At 39.4% G+C, this 17,365-nt stretch overlaps 1 protein-coding gene across 1 annotated transcript in view; it reads left to right on the forward strand.

Moving 5' to 3' along the window:
* bicc1b (BicC family RNA binding protein 1b) overlaps positions 1 to 17,365 on the forward strand; it is an 85,252-nt gene that overhangs the window by 14,137 nt on the left and 53,750 nt on the right. Inside the window, exon 2 of the mRNA XM_042767228.1 lies at positions 1,260 to 1,306. Within this exon, the coding sequence (XP_042623162.1) occupies positions 1,260 to 1,306 (47 nt within the window). The remainder of the gene's footprint in view (positions 1 to 1,259; positions 1,307 to 17,365) is intronic.

The following is a 17,365-nucleotide window of genomic DNA, read 5'->3' on the forward strand; positions in this document are numbered from 1 at the left end:
TAGAGAAGCAGAGGGGGGGAAGCACAATCCAAAAACGGAGATTCTGGCCTCCATTGATAAAAAATTAACCAATCAGCATCGGGTATTTCTATGCGTCAGCAGAGCGGCTATATTTCTTAATGACTTACAAAATTTACAGAGGAGGTTAGCCTCCCTTGGTTTATCAACCAATCACCATTGAGATCTCAGTGACGTTGTAATGTGAACGACTCAGTGGCGCCTATAATGTAGTAAATATGGAGGGCCGAGATATTGAATATTTTATCGCAAATAAATTTCCAAAGCTCCCTTTTGAGCAGCAGCTAAAAATAAAAAATTAAGGAAGACCCACGCCTAATCTGGACATAAAACAATCTTCATTATGTGGCCAAACGCACTTTTTTAGAAACAAATTATTTAGCAAAAGCGAGTGGCTAACAGGCTCCGAGACTTTGCATGCCTGTTAGCCACTCGGTTTTGCTAAATAATTTGTTTCTAAAACAGTGCGTTCGGCTGCATAATGAAGATTGTTTTATGTATTACAACGTCACTGAGATCTCAACAGTGATTGGTTGATAAACCAAGGGAGGCTAGCCTCCTCTGTAAATTTTGTAAGCCATTAAGAAATAGAGCCGCTCTGCTGACGCATAGAAATACTCGATGCTGATTGGTTAATTTTTTTTATCAATGGAGGCCAGAATCTCTGTTTTTGGATTGTGCCCCCCACCCACTTCTCTATCCACAGAGATGTTCACGGGGAATACAGCTGCGGTAAAACACGGGGGATTCCGACTTGAGTAATATTTTATTGTTTGCAATGGTGAAATTACAATTAAGAAATACACATTATGAAGACATTAAATATTATCTTGAGATTTCATTAACATTAAATTGTAAGATACTATTACTATTTTTACACCTCAGAATTTTGCGTCCCTAGATGGGGTTCAAACTGAACCCACAGCTTTACCCACCACACCATGCACATCAAAAATTATACATTTCATTTAAACCTTCTAAATGTAGTATTATGCATCACAAAGTTTATTACAATCCTGCATAAAGCTTTAATAAAGTAGTAATGCATTGATTTTTCTACAGAGGGGACTAGCTCCAAATGGACAGGAAAATGACCCGCGTCCTGCTTAAATTGCAGACATTTTTCCACCCAAGGCCATGTGGAAGAATGTGTTGATATGAATTGCTGATTTTGTTAATATGCCAGCATAAGTGATTCCTGATGTTACGCTTTTTCTTAAATGTCCCATTCTTCTCCGCAGCTGCCACGGAGGGGCGAGTCAACGGAGGTGAGGACTTCTTTCAAAAGGTAAGGAAAACCACATTGCTTTGGCAGGCGCATGCAGCAGTCAAAAATAGGTTAGCATCATGTTGCATGTGTAATTATTTCTGCAATTAGTGCTGCACGATACAGCAGTGCAATAGCTTTGTGGTTTTCAAGCCACAAAATACTACCATTGTGGTAATAGAATAAATATAGGACTTCCATAACTAGTGTTGTATGCTCAGTGTGTATTTATGCTTCCAAATTTGAATCAAAATCATGTATTCAGTAACATAAAGATGCTCACTTGATTTTCTCTTTTGTGTAATTGCAAATATTGTGCGTATTCAGTGTATACATGTGTATACAGTTTAGCTTACCAATCTCAAGATGAAATGACAGCACTTTCTACGTCAAATAGAAAACTGTCAGTTACAAAAACACAGGGTCTTAATTCAGTTTTCTATGAAAATGGTTTGTGATTAAAGAAACACTCCACTATTTTTGAAAATAGGTTAATTTTCCAACTCCACTACATTTAAACTGTTGAGTTTTACCATTTTCAAAGCCAATTAGCCTTTCTCTGGGTCTGGCGGTAGCACTTTTATGAAGGTTAATCAGCTGCAAAACTCGAGAAAACTTGCTGGTTTGAATTTGAGAACTTGTCATATTGATGTGTGACCCTGATGTGAAAAGCTGAATCTTTCAATTTGCACACTCAGACAATATTCAAAACACCCCTGTTTTGAAGTTGAAGTTGCAGATTAATAGTTACAAATGTGTAAAATGGCATTCACATAAACAAAATGACAGACACAAATGTGTGTCTTTTGCACTTCAGTTTTGGTGTACAACTTCAAGTCAGCTCTTACAACCTCTCAGATCTGGCAGTGCAAGTTCAATTCCTGGCGCTTTGACCTTTGCTACTCTTTTTGCGATATTCCTGTTGCAAAACTGACTTGTGCACTTGTAAAATGCAGATGCGAGAGACCAAATTTTAACAGGATTTTATATTACAGTAAAAGAGTAGCAAATTTGTTTATTGGTTGGAGTCAGCCAATGAAATGGGACGTTTTTGTACGCGATGACATCACTACATAGAACAGATCACGCCATTTTGGTGGTCAGTGTAGCAGCCTGTCATCGCGATGGAGGCATCAAGCAATCCCAGGGTAAGTTTTTCTTTTTAATAATTATATATACCAGGGGTAGGCAACGTCGGTCCTGGAGTGCCGATGTCCTGTAGAGTTTAGCTCCAACCCTGAAAAAAAGCCTCACTTGTCTGTAGCCTTAGTAATCCTGAAGACTTTGATTAACTTGTTCAGGTGTGTTTGATTAGGGTTAGAGCTAAACTCTGCAGAACATCCGCACTCCAGGACCGACGTTGCCTATCCCTGATCTATACGTTCACTACTGTTAGCCAAGGACTGTGTTAGGTGGTTCTGTAACTTTTATAAGTAACTTTTTCATAAAATATGAATTTTATGTATAGTTACATATAAATAAATACATTTATTTATACCAAAAATAAATAAACATATGTATTTATATTACCAGTGATTTTAAACATTGTGAGAATTGATAAAAAAATAAAAAATACAAATAAGACAAGATACTTCTTGACCCATGTAGAATCTTTTTGTAATAGAATAATTACCCTGTACCATGCATGTGGGGTGGGGGTGGGGCTGGATTACTACTTGATAATAATAATAATAATAATAATAATTGTTGTTGTTATTGTTGCATTTTATGTGAATGCAACTTGTATTGTTTTCTTTCTACAGGAGCAGAATTCAGATATAGAAAGTGCTGTAAGGAATCTGCTTAGCTGCATCCGAAGGCATAGCAACCCTCAAGCACATGGAGATTCCAACAGTTCTCCCATCGTGGCTCAGAGCCCTAATTTTTTCAGGTGTCAATATTTATTTAGTTAAAAATGTAATTATAGAGGGGAAAAATGACATTTATTCTATATTTGTATATAGCAATTTGTAGGTGTGATGTGGTAAAGATGTGGGCTGGTAACCGATGGATTAAATGAACCCCACAAAGACCCATCTGTGATCTGTCATCAATACAGCCCTGAACAGGGCTCTTAATCCAGGTTGTTAAAGGGGAATTCTACCACTAATTAGTACACTGCGAGTTGTTTTGGTTGAAGGTGTCCATTAAATGTAGTCAGTGAAAACCACATTTGTACACTGTATCTATATAATATTGTATTTAATAACAGTTTACATCATATTTTTGGTTTTCTTCTATTTTAGCCTACACTGCAAATGGTCTGTTCCTGCAAGAATGTCATCTACATCGTCCCCTTCCAAGAAGAAATCGATATAACCCTGTTGCCATATGATGCACCTGAATTTCATAACATGCACAAAAACATCTGCATGACCTGTGGTACATCAGTCCCATTACTTATCACTCACTGCAATTAACACACACTTCACTGCACAAATAGCTTGTCAAAAACCCCAACTTTACACTTCAAAAGGCGTTTAACCTCCATCTGACCCATCGGTACAGGCAGATTTAATGGTAAAACATTCGCTGAGATCTATAAATCATTCATTCAGGCACAAGGACTAATTACAGTATAAAATTAAACATAAATAATGGGACTGATGTACCACAGGTCATGCAGATGTTTTTGGGCATGTTATGAAATTCAGGTTACATGTGAAAAACAATAACAATGTTGGTAAAAAGATAGAGATATGAAAATGCATTTGGTATCTTAAACTTACCTGAGGCTTTTTGGAGCAACCAACCACCCCTTGAGTTTTGCAACTTTTGGTACTCCTGAAGAAGTACTTTGGTTATCTGGATATTAGAAGGCATAGACTCAAGTAAAATACTTTATGACAACATAAATGGGTAAAACTGTTCCTACTTTTTAAAAATGAATAATACTAAAAACAATAATAAACATGTAAATAATAATACATAATGTAAAAAACAGGAACAAAAACTTGTAATATCTTTTGTCCAAAACATACAGGTCCTTCTCAAAAAATTAGCATATTGTGATAAAAGTTCATTATTTTCCATAATGTAATGATAAAAATTAAACTTTCATATATTTTAGATTCATTGCACACCAACTGAAATATTTCAGGTCTTTTATTGTTTTAATACTGATGATTTTGGCATACAGCTCATGAAAACCCAAAATTCCTATCTCAAAAAATTAGCATATTTCATCCGACCAATAAAAGAAAAGTTTTTTTAATACAAAAAAAGTCAACCTTCAAATAATTATGTTCAGTCATGCGCTCAATACTTGGTCGGGAATCCTTTTGCAGAAATGACTGCTTCAATGCGGCGTGGCATGGAGGCAATCAGCCTGTGGCACTGCTGAGGTGTTATGGAGGCCAAGGATGCTTCGATAGCGGCCTTAAGCTCATCCAGAGTGTTGGGTCTTGCGTCTCTCAACTTTCTCTTCACAATATCCCACAGATTCTCTATGGGGTTCAGGTCAGGAGAGTTGGCAGGCCAATTGAGCACAGTAATACCATGGTCAGTAAACCATTTACCAGTGGTTTTGGCACTGTGAGCAGGTGCCAGGTCGTGCTGAAAAACGAAATCTTCATCTCCATAAAGCTTTTCAGCAGATGGAAGCATGAAGTGCTCCAAAATCTCCTGATAGCTAGCTGCATTGACCCTGCCCTTGATAAAACACAGTGGACCAACACCAGCAGCTGACATGGCACCCCCAGACCATCACTGACTGTGGGTACTTGACACTGGACTTCAGGCATTTTGGCATTTCCTTCTCCCCAGTCTTCCTCCAGACTCTGGCACCTTGATTTCCGAATGACATGCAAAATTTGCTTTCATCCGAAAAAAGTACTTTGGACCACTGAGCAACAGTCCAGTGCTGCTTCTCTGCAGCCCAGGTCAGGCGCTTCTGCCGCTGTTTCTGGTTCAAAAGCACACGCCTGTGCACGGTGGCTCTGGATGTTTCTACTCCAGACTCAGTCCACTGCGTCCGCAGGTCCCCCAAGGTCTGGAATCGGTCCTTCTCCACAATCTTCCTCAGGGTCCGGTCACCTCTTCTCGTTGTGCAGCGTTTTTTTGCCACACTTTTTCCTTCCCACAGACTTCCCACTGAGGTGACTTGATACAGCACTCTGGGAACAGCCTATTCGTTCAGAAATTTCTTTCTGTGTCTTACCCTCTCGCTTGAGGGTGTCAATGATGGCCTTCTGGACAGCAGTCAGGTCGGCAGTCTTACCCATGATTGCGGTTTTGAGTAATGAACCAGGCTGGGAGTTTTTAAAAGCCTCAGGAATCTTTTGCAGGTGTTTAGAGTAAATTAGTTGATTCAGATGATTAGGTTAATAGCTCGTTTAGAGAACCTTTTCATGATATGCTAATTTTTTGAGATAGGAATTTTGGGTTTTTCATGAGCTGTATGCCAAAATCATTAGTATTAAAACAATAAAAGACCTGAAATATTTCAGTTGGTGTGCAATGAATCTAAAATATATGAAAGTTTAATTTTATCATTACATTATGGAAAATAATGAACTTTTATCACAATATGCTAATTTTTTGAGAAGGACCTGTATTTAAACATCAAGGTTTACACCATGGCTCATCTCAGTATGATCAGCATTGTCTGGAATATTTACAGTTCTTCTGCCTAGGCCTTCTTTTAATAGAACAGTTTCATCTTTGGGGGTCTTTTGGGAGTTTTTTGACAGCAAGCAGAACTGGAATTCTAAGAACTTTACAAATGTAACTTTTGCAGGTTTTTGCCTTTTTTTTTTCATTCGTTTACAGCTTCCATGGTAAAGTGCTGGAAAAGTTCTTTAACAAAACAACAAAAATTATGTTCAAATAAGCAAAGTTATTGTTATAAAATGAACTCTTGCTGGAACAGACCATTTGCAGTGTAGGCTAAAATAGAAGAAAACCAAAAATATGATGTAAACTGTTATTAAATACAATATTATATAGATACAGTTTACAAATGTGGTTTTCACTGACTACATTTAATGGACACCTTCAACCAAAACAACTCGCAGTGTACTAATTAGTGGTAGAATTCCCCTTTAACAACCTGGATTAAGAGCCCTGTTCAGGGCTGTATTGATGACAGATCACAGATGGGTCTTTGTGGGGTTCATTTAATCCATCGGTTACCAGCCCACATCTTTACCACATCACACCAACAAATTGCTATATACAAATATAGAATAAATGTAATTTTTCCCCTCTATAATTACATTTTTAACAAAATAAATATTGACACCTGCAAAAATGAGGGCTTTGAGTACACGATTCCTTACCTTTGCATTTCTTGCTGAACTGTGTTTAGCCTACTAACAGCCTGGCCAACCCCAAAGGCAGCACTGGTACCAGGCTGATGTGCCACGGTGGGAGAACTGTTGGAATCTCCATGTGCTTGAGGGTTGCTATGCCTTCGGATGCAGCTAAGCAGATTCCTTACAGCACTTTCTATTTCTGAATTCTGCTCCTGTAGAAAGAAAACAATACAAGTTGAATTCACGTAAAATGCAATAACAACAAAAACAACAATAATAATAATAATAATAATAATTATTATTATTATTATTATTATTATTATTATTATTATTATTATTATTATTGAGTAATAACACACCCCCACCCCACATGCATGGTACAGGGTATTTATTCAATTACAAAAAGATTCTACATGGGTCACTCACAATGTTTAAAAAACACTGATAATATAAATAAATATATTTATTTATTTTTGGTGTATTTCTGGTATAAATAAATATATTTATTTATATGTAACTATACACAAAATTCATATTATATGAAAAAGTTACTTATAAAAGTTACAGAACCACCTAACACAGTCCTTGGCTAACAGTAGTGAACGTATAGATAATTATTAAAAAGAAAAACGTAACCCTGGGATTGCTTTATGCCTCCATAGTGATGACAGGCTGCTACAGTACATTGACCACCAAAACGGTGAAATCTGCTCTATGTAGTGAAGTCATCGTGTACAAAAATGTCCCATTTCATTGGCTGACTCCAACCAATAAACAAATTTGCTACTCTTTTACTGTAATATAAAATCCCGTTAAAACTAATGATATTTAGAGAAAATATTGTCCAAGAGTTTTAACAATAACTCATACAAATGCATAAAAATGTATATTTCCGCATGCCAAGTCACACTGGCCGGTGTTGTTCATTTTTCGGGCATCTACCAATAAAACGGCTTCAACCCCCCCCCCCCCCCCTTCATTTTACAAGTGCACAAGTCAGTTAGTCACAACAGGAATATCGCAAAAAGAGTATCAAAGGTCAAAGCGCCAGGAATTGAACTTGCACTGCCAGATCTGAGAGGTTGTAAGTGCCGACTTGAAGCTGTACACCAAAACTGAAGTAAAGTGCAAAAGACACACATTTGTGTCTGTCATTTTGTTTATGTGAATGCCATTCTACACATTTGTAACTATTAATCTGCAACTTCAAGTTCGAAACAGGGGTGTTTTGATTATTGTCTGTGTGTGCAAATCGAAAGATTCAGCTTTTCACATCAGGGCCGTGAGTGTAAATTTCAATTTACAAATACAAATATTAATATGACAAGTTCTCAAATTCAAACCAGCAACCTTTCGAGTTTTGCAACTGATATACCTTCATGCACTTTTAGCTTAGCTTAGCATAGATCACTGAATCTGATTAGACCGTTAGCATCTCACTCAAAAATGAACAAATCGTTTTGATATTTTTTCTACTTAAAACTTGACTCTTCTGTAGTTACATCGTGTACTAAGACCGACGGAAAATGAAAAGTTGATTATATTATATATATTATATTTTAATCTAAAAATGAAAATTTAGATTAAAATTTGGCATCACGTCACTTGCTCACCATCGGATCCTCTGCAGTGAATGGGTTCCGTCAGAATGAGAGTCCAAACAGCTGATAAAAACACAATAATCCACACCACTCAATTAATGTCTTGTGAAGCAAAAAGCTTCATGATGGTAAGAAACAACAAATCCATTGTCAAGGCATTTTAACTTTAAACCATCACTTCTGGCCAAAATATGAGTCCATAATAATGCTTCCTCCAGTGAAAAAGTCCATCCCCTGTTGTCCTCTCATATCAAAATCACCTACATATTTGTTTAGCTTTGCACAGTAAATAGCATTTGATCTGTGCATATTTCTCTCCTAAATCAGTCAAGACAACTTTTTGACTGGAGAAAGCATACTCATATTAGACTTGTTGACTCATATTATATCTGGTTTTTAACCATTAAGATGGTTAATAATGGATTTGTTTATTACAAACATGCAGCTTGTGGATTACTTACATTACTTGTGGATTATTGTGATGTTTTTATCTGCCGTTTACACTCTTGTTCTGACGGCACCCATTCAGTACAAAGGATCCATTGGTGAGCAAAGGACGTGATGGTAAATTTCTCAAAATCTGTTCAGATGAAGAAACAAACCCATCTACATCTTTAATGGCCAAAAAAATATCAGAAATTAGTCAAATATTAAAATGATTTCTGATGGCTCTAGTGACACTGAAGTGGTGATGGCTGCTGAAAATTCAGTTTTACCATCCAAGAAATAAATTAACTTTTAAAATATATTAAAGTAGAAAATGGTTACTTTAAATTCTAATCATATGTCACGTTTACTGTTTTTACTGTATTTTTGGTCAAATAAATGCAGCCTTGGGGAGCATAAGAGACTTATTTCAAAAATATTTACAGATTTTAGTGCCCCTAAACTTTTGATAGGCAACTTTTGATTTAATATAAAACTATTATTATAAATAAAAAAAATAATAATCCAAAATAAAATGAGTGAGAAATGTGATATTTTACTTAATTTACTTGGCAGTGCTGAACTCCCCCTGTTCAAAATCTGCATGGTAAAATGGCAAAATAACTACATTCAGATTGATCTCTACAAAAGTGTACAGGAAGTCCATTCAAAAGTGTGAAATGTGTGATAAATCACATTTGCTTCGAGAGCCTAGTCAGTTACTCACGCCAAAACACCTCTCCCTGAAGGATACTCAAAACAGGTCTCCTGTGCGTTTATGGCCTCGCCAAAACAAGCACACTTGGCGTATTTGGACTCAGTGGGGTAGAACAGTATTTGGGGCAAACACTTGCCGGACTGATTGGCAGGCTGTGAATAAATACAGACTGGAGAAGCCAGACAGCTCAGGGCAGGAATGAGAATCAGCACCTGAATCAGAGCATGCTGGCCTTCAAAATAAACACACTTGCAGGCAAGTCGATATTGGTATGAAATACAGTCCATGTCAATGTTCCATTTGTTTTAAACTGTAAGGTGAGGGAAAATAATCAGACCCAGTTAAGAGAGCTTGGAAAGTGCCTGTTCTGGAAGATACGGCTGGCTGCACCGTAAGCCTTGGGCTGCCACAGATTTGGGTAGTTGCACTGATGCAAAGATTTAGGAATGCCAGTTCCTGCTTTTCAAATAAACACAACCTATCATATCACGAACAGTGTGTTAACAATGGCCATTTCTCAAATGACACACTAAATGTGGATTTGCAGTCTCATGGACTTTGATGGCGTGCATCCATGAAGTCCACTCCTCCATACACTGAAAAAAAAAAATGGTGTAGGATTTTATTTAAAGCTTTTTTCACGAACAGTTACAAAGGAATGCTATGTAACATATTAAATAAAAGGAATAGTTCACCCAGAAAAAAAATGCTGGAAATTGAGTAACCCCCATTCCATCCAAGATGTAGATGAGTTTGTTTCTTCATCAGAACAAATTTTGAGAAATCACATAACTTGCTCACTAAAGGATCCTCTGCAGTGAATGGGTGCCGTCAGAATGAGAGTGACAAAAAAACACCACAATAATCCACAAGTAATCCATTTGACTTACTTATTTCTGTTTTTTGCTTGTAATCAGTGCTTTATCTGTGCATATTTTTCTCCTGATTCAGACAAGCATGTTTTTTTTTTTGTTTTGTTTTTTTATTCAGAAAGCGATGATTTGAAGTTAAAAATATCTTGATGGATTTGTCTACTACAAACACAGATTTCCACATTGTGAGTCAAGTGGAATACTTGTGGATTATTTTGATGTTTTTATCAGCTGTTTGGACTCTCATTCTGATGGCACCCATTCACTGCAGAGAATTGGTGAGCAAGTGATCTAAATTTCAGCAAACCCATCTAAATCTTGGATGGCCTGAGGGTTCATGGTTCATGGATGCCTCTTTTGCAGCTACTTTTACTCTAGATGATTACTTGACAGTTTATGCGGCAAAGAGTAGACTTTGGGATGGGCCCTATATTTTATCTGAATTAGGGAACGTTAAAAATTAAGGATATGATAGTTCCTCTGTGAAATGACACAGTGTATCTCCTAAGGAACCTTGTAAATGTGATCAAAAGATAAGAGTGGTATTTTTCTGCTCACGTCAACATACTTGTGCTGAAAACAAATACTTTATCTAAACACACTATGTAAAAATGTGTAATTCAGCCTGCACCCAGAGACAAATGAATTCATGGAAAATGACCTTAGAAATTATCTCACAAATGTTGAAAACAGCAACAATCCTTTTAAAAGGAGTCTTTCTTAAAAATAGTATAAAAAAGAACTGTAGGAGTCTTTTGACTGTGAAGAAAATATTTCTGCCGATTCAGCGTCCCACGCCCCAAGAGCATGTCTTTGGTAGAGTGATACCAGCCTGTTGAAATTTTGTGTGTTTTCAATAACAACATTGCGTTCCTGTCCACCATGGCGGCTGCGTTTTCGTGTCTGAGCCATCAGGTATTCCGTGATCCTGCACAATGATGGGATTCAGCCCTTTTTGCTTAGATGTTACCCTCATGCTGAGAGCGCCGATCAGGTAACGAAGAAACCTCAGGAAACCCTGCCTCATCTCTCTGAAGAATGCAGCAATATTAAGAGTTTTTTTAACAGAATATTGGCTTAGCTATTCATACTGCTATTTAAATAGTCGCTTTGTAGATTGTTTTTGAATTCCCAACAAAATAATGCATTTTGCATTTATTGTGTTGTGTTTTTTGTTTCAGTACTGAATGAAAGAGCGTTTCATTGATTGAATTTATTAGAGGTGTTTGCCAGTGCAAGCATTACTCTTAGGCCTGTTGCTCATACTTGGGGAGAGTGGGCAAGCTACCTAATATTACCTTAAATTTAGTTTTGGTGGTGTAACCTGATTTAAGTAGGTCGATCCTATGATGTTGAATAATATAAAAAAAAAAAAATGTATTAATTCAGATGTTACGACATAGAACACACATATTCATATTTTATATTTATATAAACGTTTCTTTTTTTTTTTTTTTACTTGTCCTGCACAGTTATAAATGGATATGAGTAATACATCAAATTGAGCTTGTTAAGGAGAGGAGTGCTTTTACTTTTCTAAGTAATTGGACATTTCTATTTAATTTGACTTTAATTTTTGACAGCTTTTGAAAACACTAGGGCTGCACAAAAAAAAAAAAAATGATGTAAAACAATATTTTTTTATAATAATGTAATTAGTATTTTTATATTTTTATTTAATAATAATAATAAATACATAAATAAAAATAAATAACAAAATCCTAAATTGTGCAGCCCTAAAAACAAGCACATTATCACATTTTAATTCACGTTCACAATTTTTATCTAAATAAATTGCAATAAATGTTTTCCCCATACATCTTGCAACCCTAGAAAATACTGTAAGTCCCATGTTTAGGGCCTGGAATATCATGATTAATGATATTCCAGGTCTTGGATGGTCTTGGATGGTGCCTTTTTTCATCTCGGATTTTTATAAAATAATGGGTGCATTTTATAAACTCTTCTTTGTCCCTTCAAACACTCCTAGTTGTTCAAAGAATGAGGATGAATTGTACACTGTTGTAAAGTTATTTGTCAACAGGCTGATGTGGAATTTTGGGAAGGAAATGAAAAACAGGTGCATGCTGGCTGGCGCAACGACAAAAAGCCTCAACAAGAAGGGTGGGCATAAAAAGTAAACATGCCACTTGTGCCTGTACAAAGACCTGTATTGTATGGGGTGCCATAATTTAATAAATTTCATACTGGGCCTTTAAACAGCTCTGAAATCTAAACTCCCTCTGAGGTACTTGTATTATATTTTATGATTTTTAAAGGGATCGTTCACCCCAAAATTTTAAATATCCCATGATTTAATCACCCTCAAACCATCCTAGGTGTATATAACTTTATTATTTAAGACAAAAACAATTGGAGTTATATAAAAAAAATTCCTGGGCCTGGTTGCATAAAGCACCTTTAAATGTAATTTTCCCTTGAGATCGCCCTTAAGTTTCCCTTACATTTAAGGGCGTTGCATAAAATATCACTTAAATGTTACTTAAGGGTTTCTTTAGGTGAAACGTCATAAAGCCTTAGAATTTCTCTTAAGTATCCCTTTAAACCCATTTAGTGTTGCATAAAGCCCCTTAACTGTAATTTTCCTAAGGATAACATAAGGGTTGGAACATGTCACCTTAAGTGTTAGCCTACACTAAAGTCTTTTACAAGACATATAAACATTGATCAAATTTAATACAGGCAGCACATAATTAGCTCAAATGTGAGTGCGTCACACTCGAGAGCAAATTTATATTCCATAATATTTTATTCCTGAATTTCCTACATATTACCTGGAGATGACTTTAAAAATGCACATAAATATATTGTTGCAATTGTGAGTTTACTGTGTTTACGTTTCTGCTTTTTATTCAGCTTATAAGATTGGCTACTTCTATGAATCTGTAATGTGAGGCGTGTGACAGCAGAGTTAAGGATCCAAATGCAGATTTTATTCAAAAGAGTAGTCAAAACAGGTAGGGTCAAACACCAGCAAACAATGATATCCAAAACGCAGGCAAAAGAGTAATCCACAAAACAGGCAAAGGTCAGGGCAGGCAGCAAACCAATAGTAAAAAACGTCTCAGGTTACGAATGTAACCATGGTTCCCTGAGTAGGGAACGAGACACTGCGTCCTCTAGGGGTCGCTATGGGGGAACACCTCGTCGTGACCCGTGTCTGAAGCATACAAATGAAAAAACACCAACGAGTTGGCCGGCGACAGCCTCTGATGTCACTACCGGTGCGACTATAAAACAGGCATCGGGAGGAAAACACGTCATTCACTTCTTCGTCTGAAGCTTGCGTCCGAAGCATGGCAGGGAGCTAGAGGACGCAGTGTCTCGTTCCCTACTCAGGGAACCATTGTTACATTCGTAACCTGAGACGTTCCCTTTCAAGGGAACTTCAAACTGCGTCCTCTAGGGGGTCGCTATGGGGGAACAGTATACCCACGCCGCCATGCTGAGGGGAGTGCAGGCCAGAATCATGGCGAACACTAAGTACCAACTCTACCATTTCAATGGGAGTTGCCCCCGGGACATTTAGACGGCTGTCTGTGACAATACCCCTTACGGCCAAAGGCCTAAGCTACAACCCAACTTAATTGTTAGGGCCTCGGCCCGGTGGTAGAGCTAAAGGCTTGGAATCAGGAAAGATTCCTTTAAAGGGATACTGCTAGGAACCTAGCATTTTATACTAAGTCTAGCCTGTCACACAGGGGCTACAGCTTGCTTCCGCAAAAGCTTGCTGAAGGAGCTGTCTCAACAGATCTCCAGTAGCAACACCCTGTTTAGATAGGTATCCGAGGATACATGGGTGGAGTGGCGCCCAAGATGAACGGGGGCTTTTACCAGCTCAAGAAAGGGCACGAACACAGCAACCGCGCGAAGCCCTCACCATATAGGATTTTATAAAGAACGCAGAGTACTAGCGTGCGAACTTACCACAGTGTTGGATTTCAGAAAGTGTGCAAAGACTTCACGTGCACACTTACCATATCATGGATTTTCAAATACTGTTCTAAGGAAGGGCTCTCGTGGCACTCTGATAGAGTAGCTCATAGATGGAATGGTGCATCTCAAAAAAGTATGTTTGAGAGTCATCAACTCGATCTGTGGAAATAATGCTGGAGTGCTCTGGGAAAAACAGTGAACTCAGTCTCATATATGAGAGAGGAGAACTCCTGAATACAGAGAAGCACGCTCATAGGCGACCCTTCTTGGAAAGGGGAGCGCTGCTAAACTACCACGAGAATCGCCCGAATAGCCCTTCATGTTGAGGGAAGCGATGCTTGAGGTGTATAAACAAATACACACTGGCTGAATGGAGCCCAAGGAACCAAGGTCTAATCATCTCAAGAAAGGGAACGAGGCGGAGCGCGTAACCCTTACCATACAGGATTTCAGAAAGTGCGCAGAGTCTTGCGTGCACACTTACCAATACGTGGATTTTTAGAAAGTGCGCAAAGTGTTCACGTGCACACTGACCACCATGTGGCTTTTAGAAAGTACACAGAGCTTAGCGTGTGTACCTAAAGGTTCCTAAGCATCGCAGAGGTGCTGAACCGCACGGGAGAGGCAAGCTCGAATTTTATAAACCTTTAGCGAGGGGAGCATCACCTGAGGCAGCATATACAAGAAGACTTCTGTAACTGCCACCTTCACTTCCCGCTGGATGCGACAGCACCTAAGCGGCCAGGAGACCCCTCAGGGTGACCTGGCATGCATCCATGAAATTCCCTGCAGTGCTGTGCCAGGCCTGATGATCCAGGAGGCTCCCGCAGAAACCTGTGATCTCAGCCGCCTAATACCGGAACATGAAGCCGGATGGCTGGTGCTGACGAGTGTTTAGTAAACACTGTAACTGAGCACTGCAAAAGAAACTCACAGAGTTTATTAGTAGACACATAACCACCAGCAATTTACAAATAAGTATATACAGAAAGGGTTATTTTTTATACTCCCACCCTCCTGCACTGGAGCCCCGCTCAAGGGGCGCCTCCTTTTAGTCCGGACCATCAGTAAGGTGGTTGCTATGAACATAGAACCAGCCAAAAACATTATAGGTCCAGCATAGGAGACTGTTATGCGTTAGAGGTTTCCACCTAACCTCGATCAGGTGGAGAGCTGGTGGTTACAGGGGAATTAGGAAGGGGAGGATAAAAGCAGAAGTTAAAAATCCCTAAAGGGAACGAGTAGATACCTCAGTATCACTCTGACTCAGACGAGAACGCTGCCTCGTCTGGATCACATCCCTTAGGTTCTGCTTACCCCCTTGTGACCCACAATTCCTCTTAACCCTGCCCGCAGGTGGGGGAGGAGCGTGAGTCGCGACACTAGCCTTCTGTGCCCGTCTTTGATCCTCAGATCGAGACAGGCCAGGACCCCTATGTTGTTCCGGGCTCAGACCTGGACCTTCGTGGAACGAAGAATCTGAAAGCAGCGGAGTGCGCCTTCGTCTCCCCGAACTTCTCGATCACCGTCTCAACGGAAATACCGAAAAGTTCAGAAGGCGAAACCTGAGCATCGAGAAGAAAGCCTTTTCTTTCTTCCCGATGTCTGCCAGGTTCATCCACAGATGTCTCGCCGCCACCACCATGGCCGCCATAGTCCTGCGCTTGGCAGAGGTGGCCTGCTTGGTAGCCCGGAGAGAGGCCTGTGGTGCGGCGCGGCTCGGCTACCTGATCAGGAAAAAGGCCTTCGCCTCTATCCAGGTCTCTCAGCAGATCAGTCTGATATGCTTGAAGCATTTATTTTGTAATAAAGCCACAGCCTGACCTGGTGCTGCGTATGCCTTGCCCGTTAAGTCAAGATGCATTGCTTGAAGGGGCTTAGATGGCAAGGAGGGAGATTAAGAGAGGATGTCTCCCCCGCAGAATGAAAGCTCTTTCTGCAGGGGGCATCCTCTCATAGCCGTTTTTCCCGCGCATCGCCTCGATGTCGGCAAAACTCTTATGCTGAAACCAATGGATGCGAGAAGAAAACGGCCTCTTTCATTTCCTTTCGATCTCTGTATGGAGATCAGGCAGAAATGGAAGGCTCACCTGAGCTGGAGGGCTATGGTCGGAAAGATAACGCTCATCGAGGTGCGATCCATAAACTCCAACAGCTCTACATACGCAGGGCAGGAGAATTGAGAAGGCTCAGCCTCAGCTTCTTCACCATCCTTAAATATCTCCTGCTTTTCCTGGGTAAAAACCCAGCAGAGCACTAACCTCAGTATCAGAAAGTGTTAAAGATATAACATCATCCTCCCGAGGCTCTCTCTCAGTCCGCCGCCATTTTGAGCGCGAAAGGGAAAGTCCCTCTTTAAACCATTCAGACAGATCCACCTGAAATTCTCACGAGCTCATTCTCCTCCGTGCCTCAGCAACGGCGGGTCCTGAACCGCGGGAAGCAGATGACTGCCTTTTTTTTTTTTTTTTTTTTTCGGAAAGAGAGACGAACGAGAGCGGAGCTTTTTTCTTGAAAAAATGCTCACAATGCACGCAGATTGCCTCCTCAAAGACATCGGGTGCGTGCTCTTTACCCAAACAAATCACGTAAAGATCGTGTGTGTCATCGGGTGTCAAATAACGCCGACACGGATGCATACATTGTCTAAACGCTTGCTAGTAGTCGCCATGATAGACAGAGAAAAGAGCGCTCTTACCGGTTCTTTCAGATGCACGCTTCAAACAAAACAGTCAGTGAAGACGAAGAAGAGAATGACGTGTTTTCCCGATGCCTGTTTTATAGTCGCACCGGTAGTGACGTCAGAGGCTGTCGCCGGCCAACTCGTTGGTGTTTTTTCATTTGTATGCTTCAGACACGGGTCACGACGAGGTGTTCCCCCATAGCAACCCCTAGAGGACGCAGTTCGAAGTTCCCTTGAAAGGGAACCAGATAAGGAGTCCTAGATCCAAAAACCACAAATGAAAGGCAAAGCAAGACAAGGCACAGGAAAACAAGAAAATAAAACTCAGAAACACGGAAACTGGAAAACATTACAGGCTAACAATACTCAGTAGTGTGAGAGAGAGAGTGTGTGTGTGTGTGTGTGTGTGTGTGTGTGTGTGTGTGTGTGTGTGTGTGTGTGTGTGTGTGTGTGTGTGTGTGTGTGTTTTTGTGTTTTTTTGTTTTGTGTTTTGTGTGTTTGTGTTTGTTTTGATATGAGACAGCTGTGAGCTGATGAGTCCAGTCAAAGGATTATGGGAAATGGAGTC

The sequence above is a fragment of the Cyprinus carpio genome, chromosome A12, assembly GCF_018340385.1.
Source record: "Cyprinus carpio isolate SPL01 chromosome A12, ASM1834038v1, whole genome shotgun sequence".
Lineage (NCBI taxonomy): Eukaryota > Metazoa > Chordata > Actinopteri > Cypriniformes > Cyprinidae > Cyprinus > Cyprinus carpio.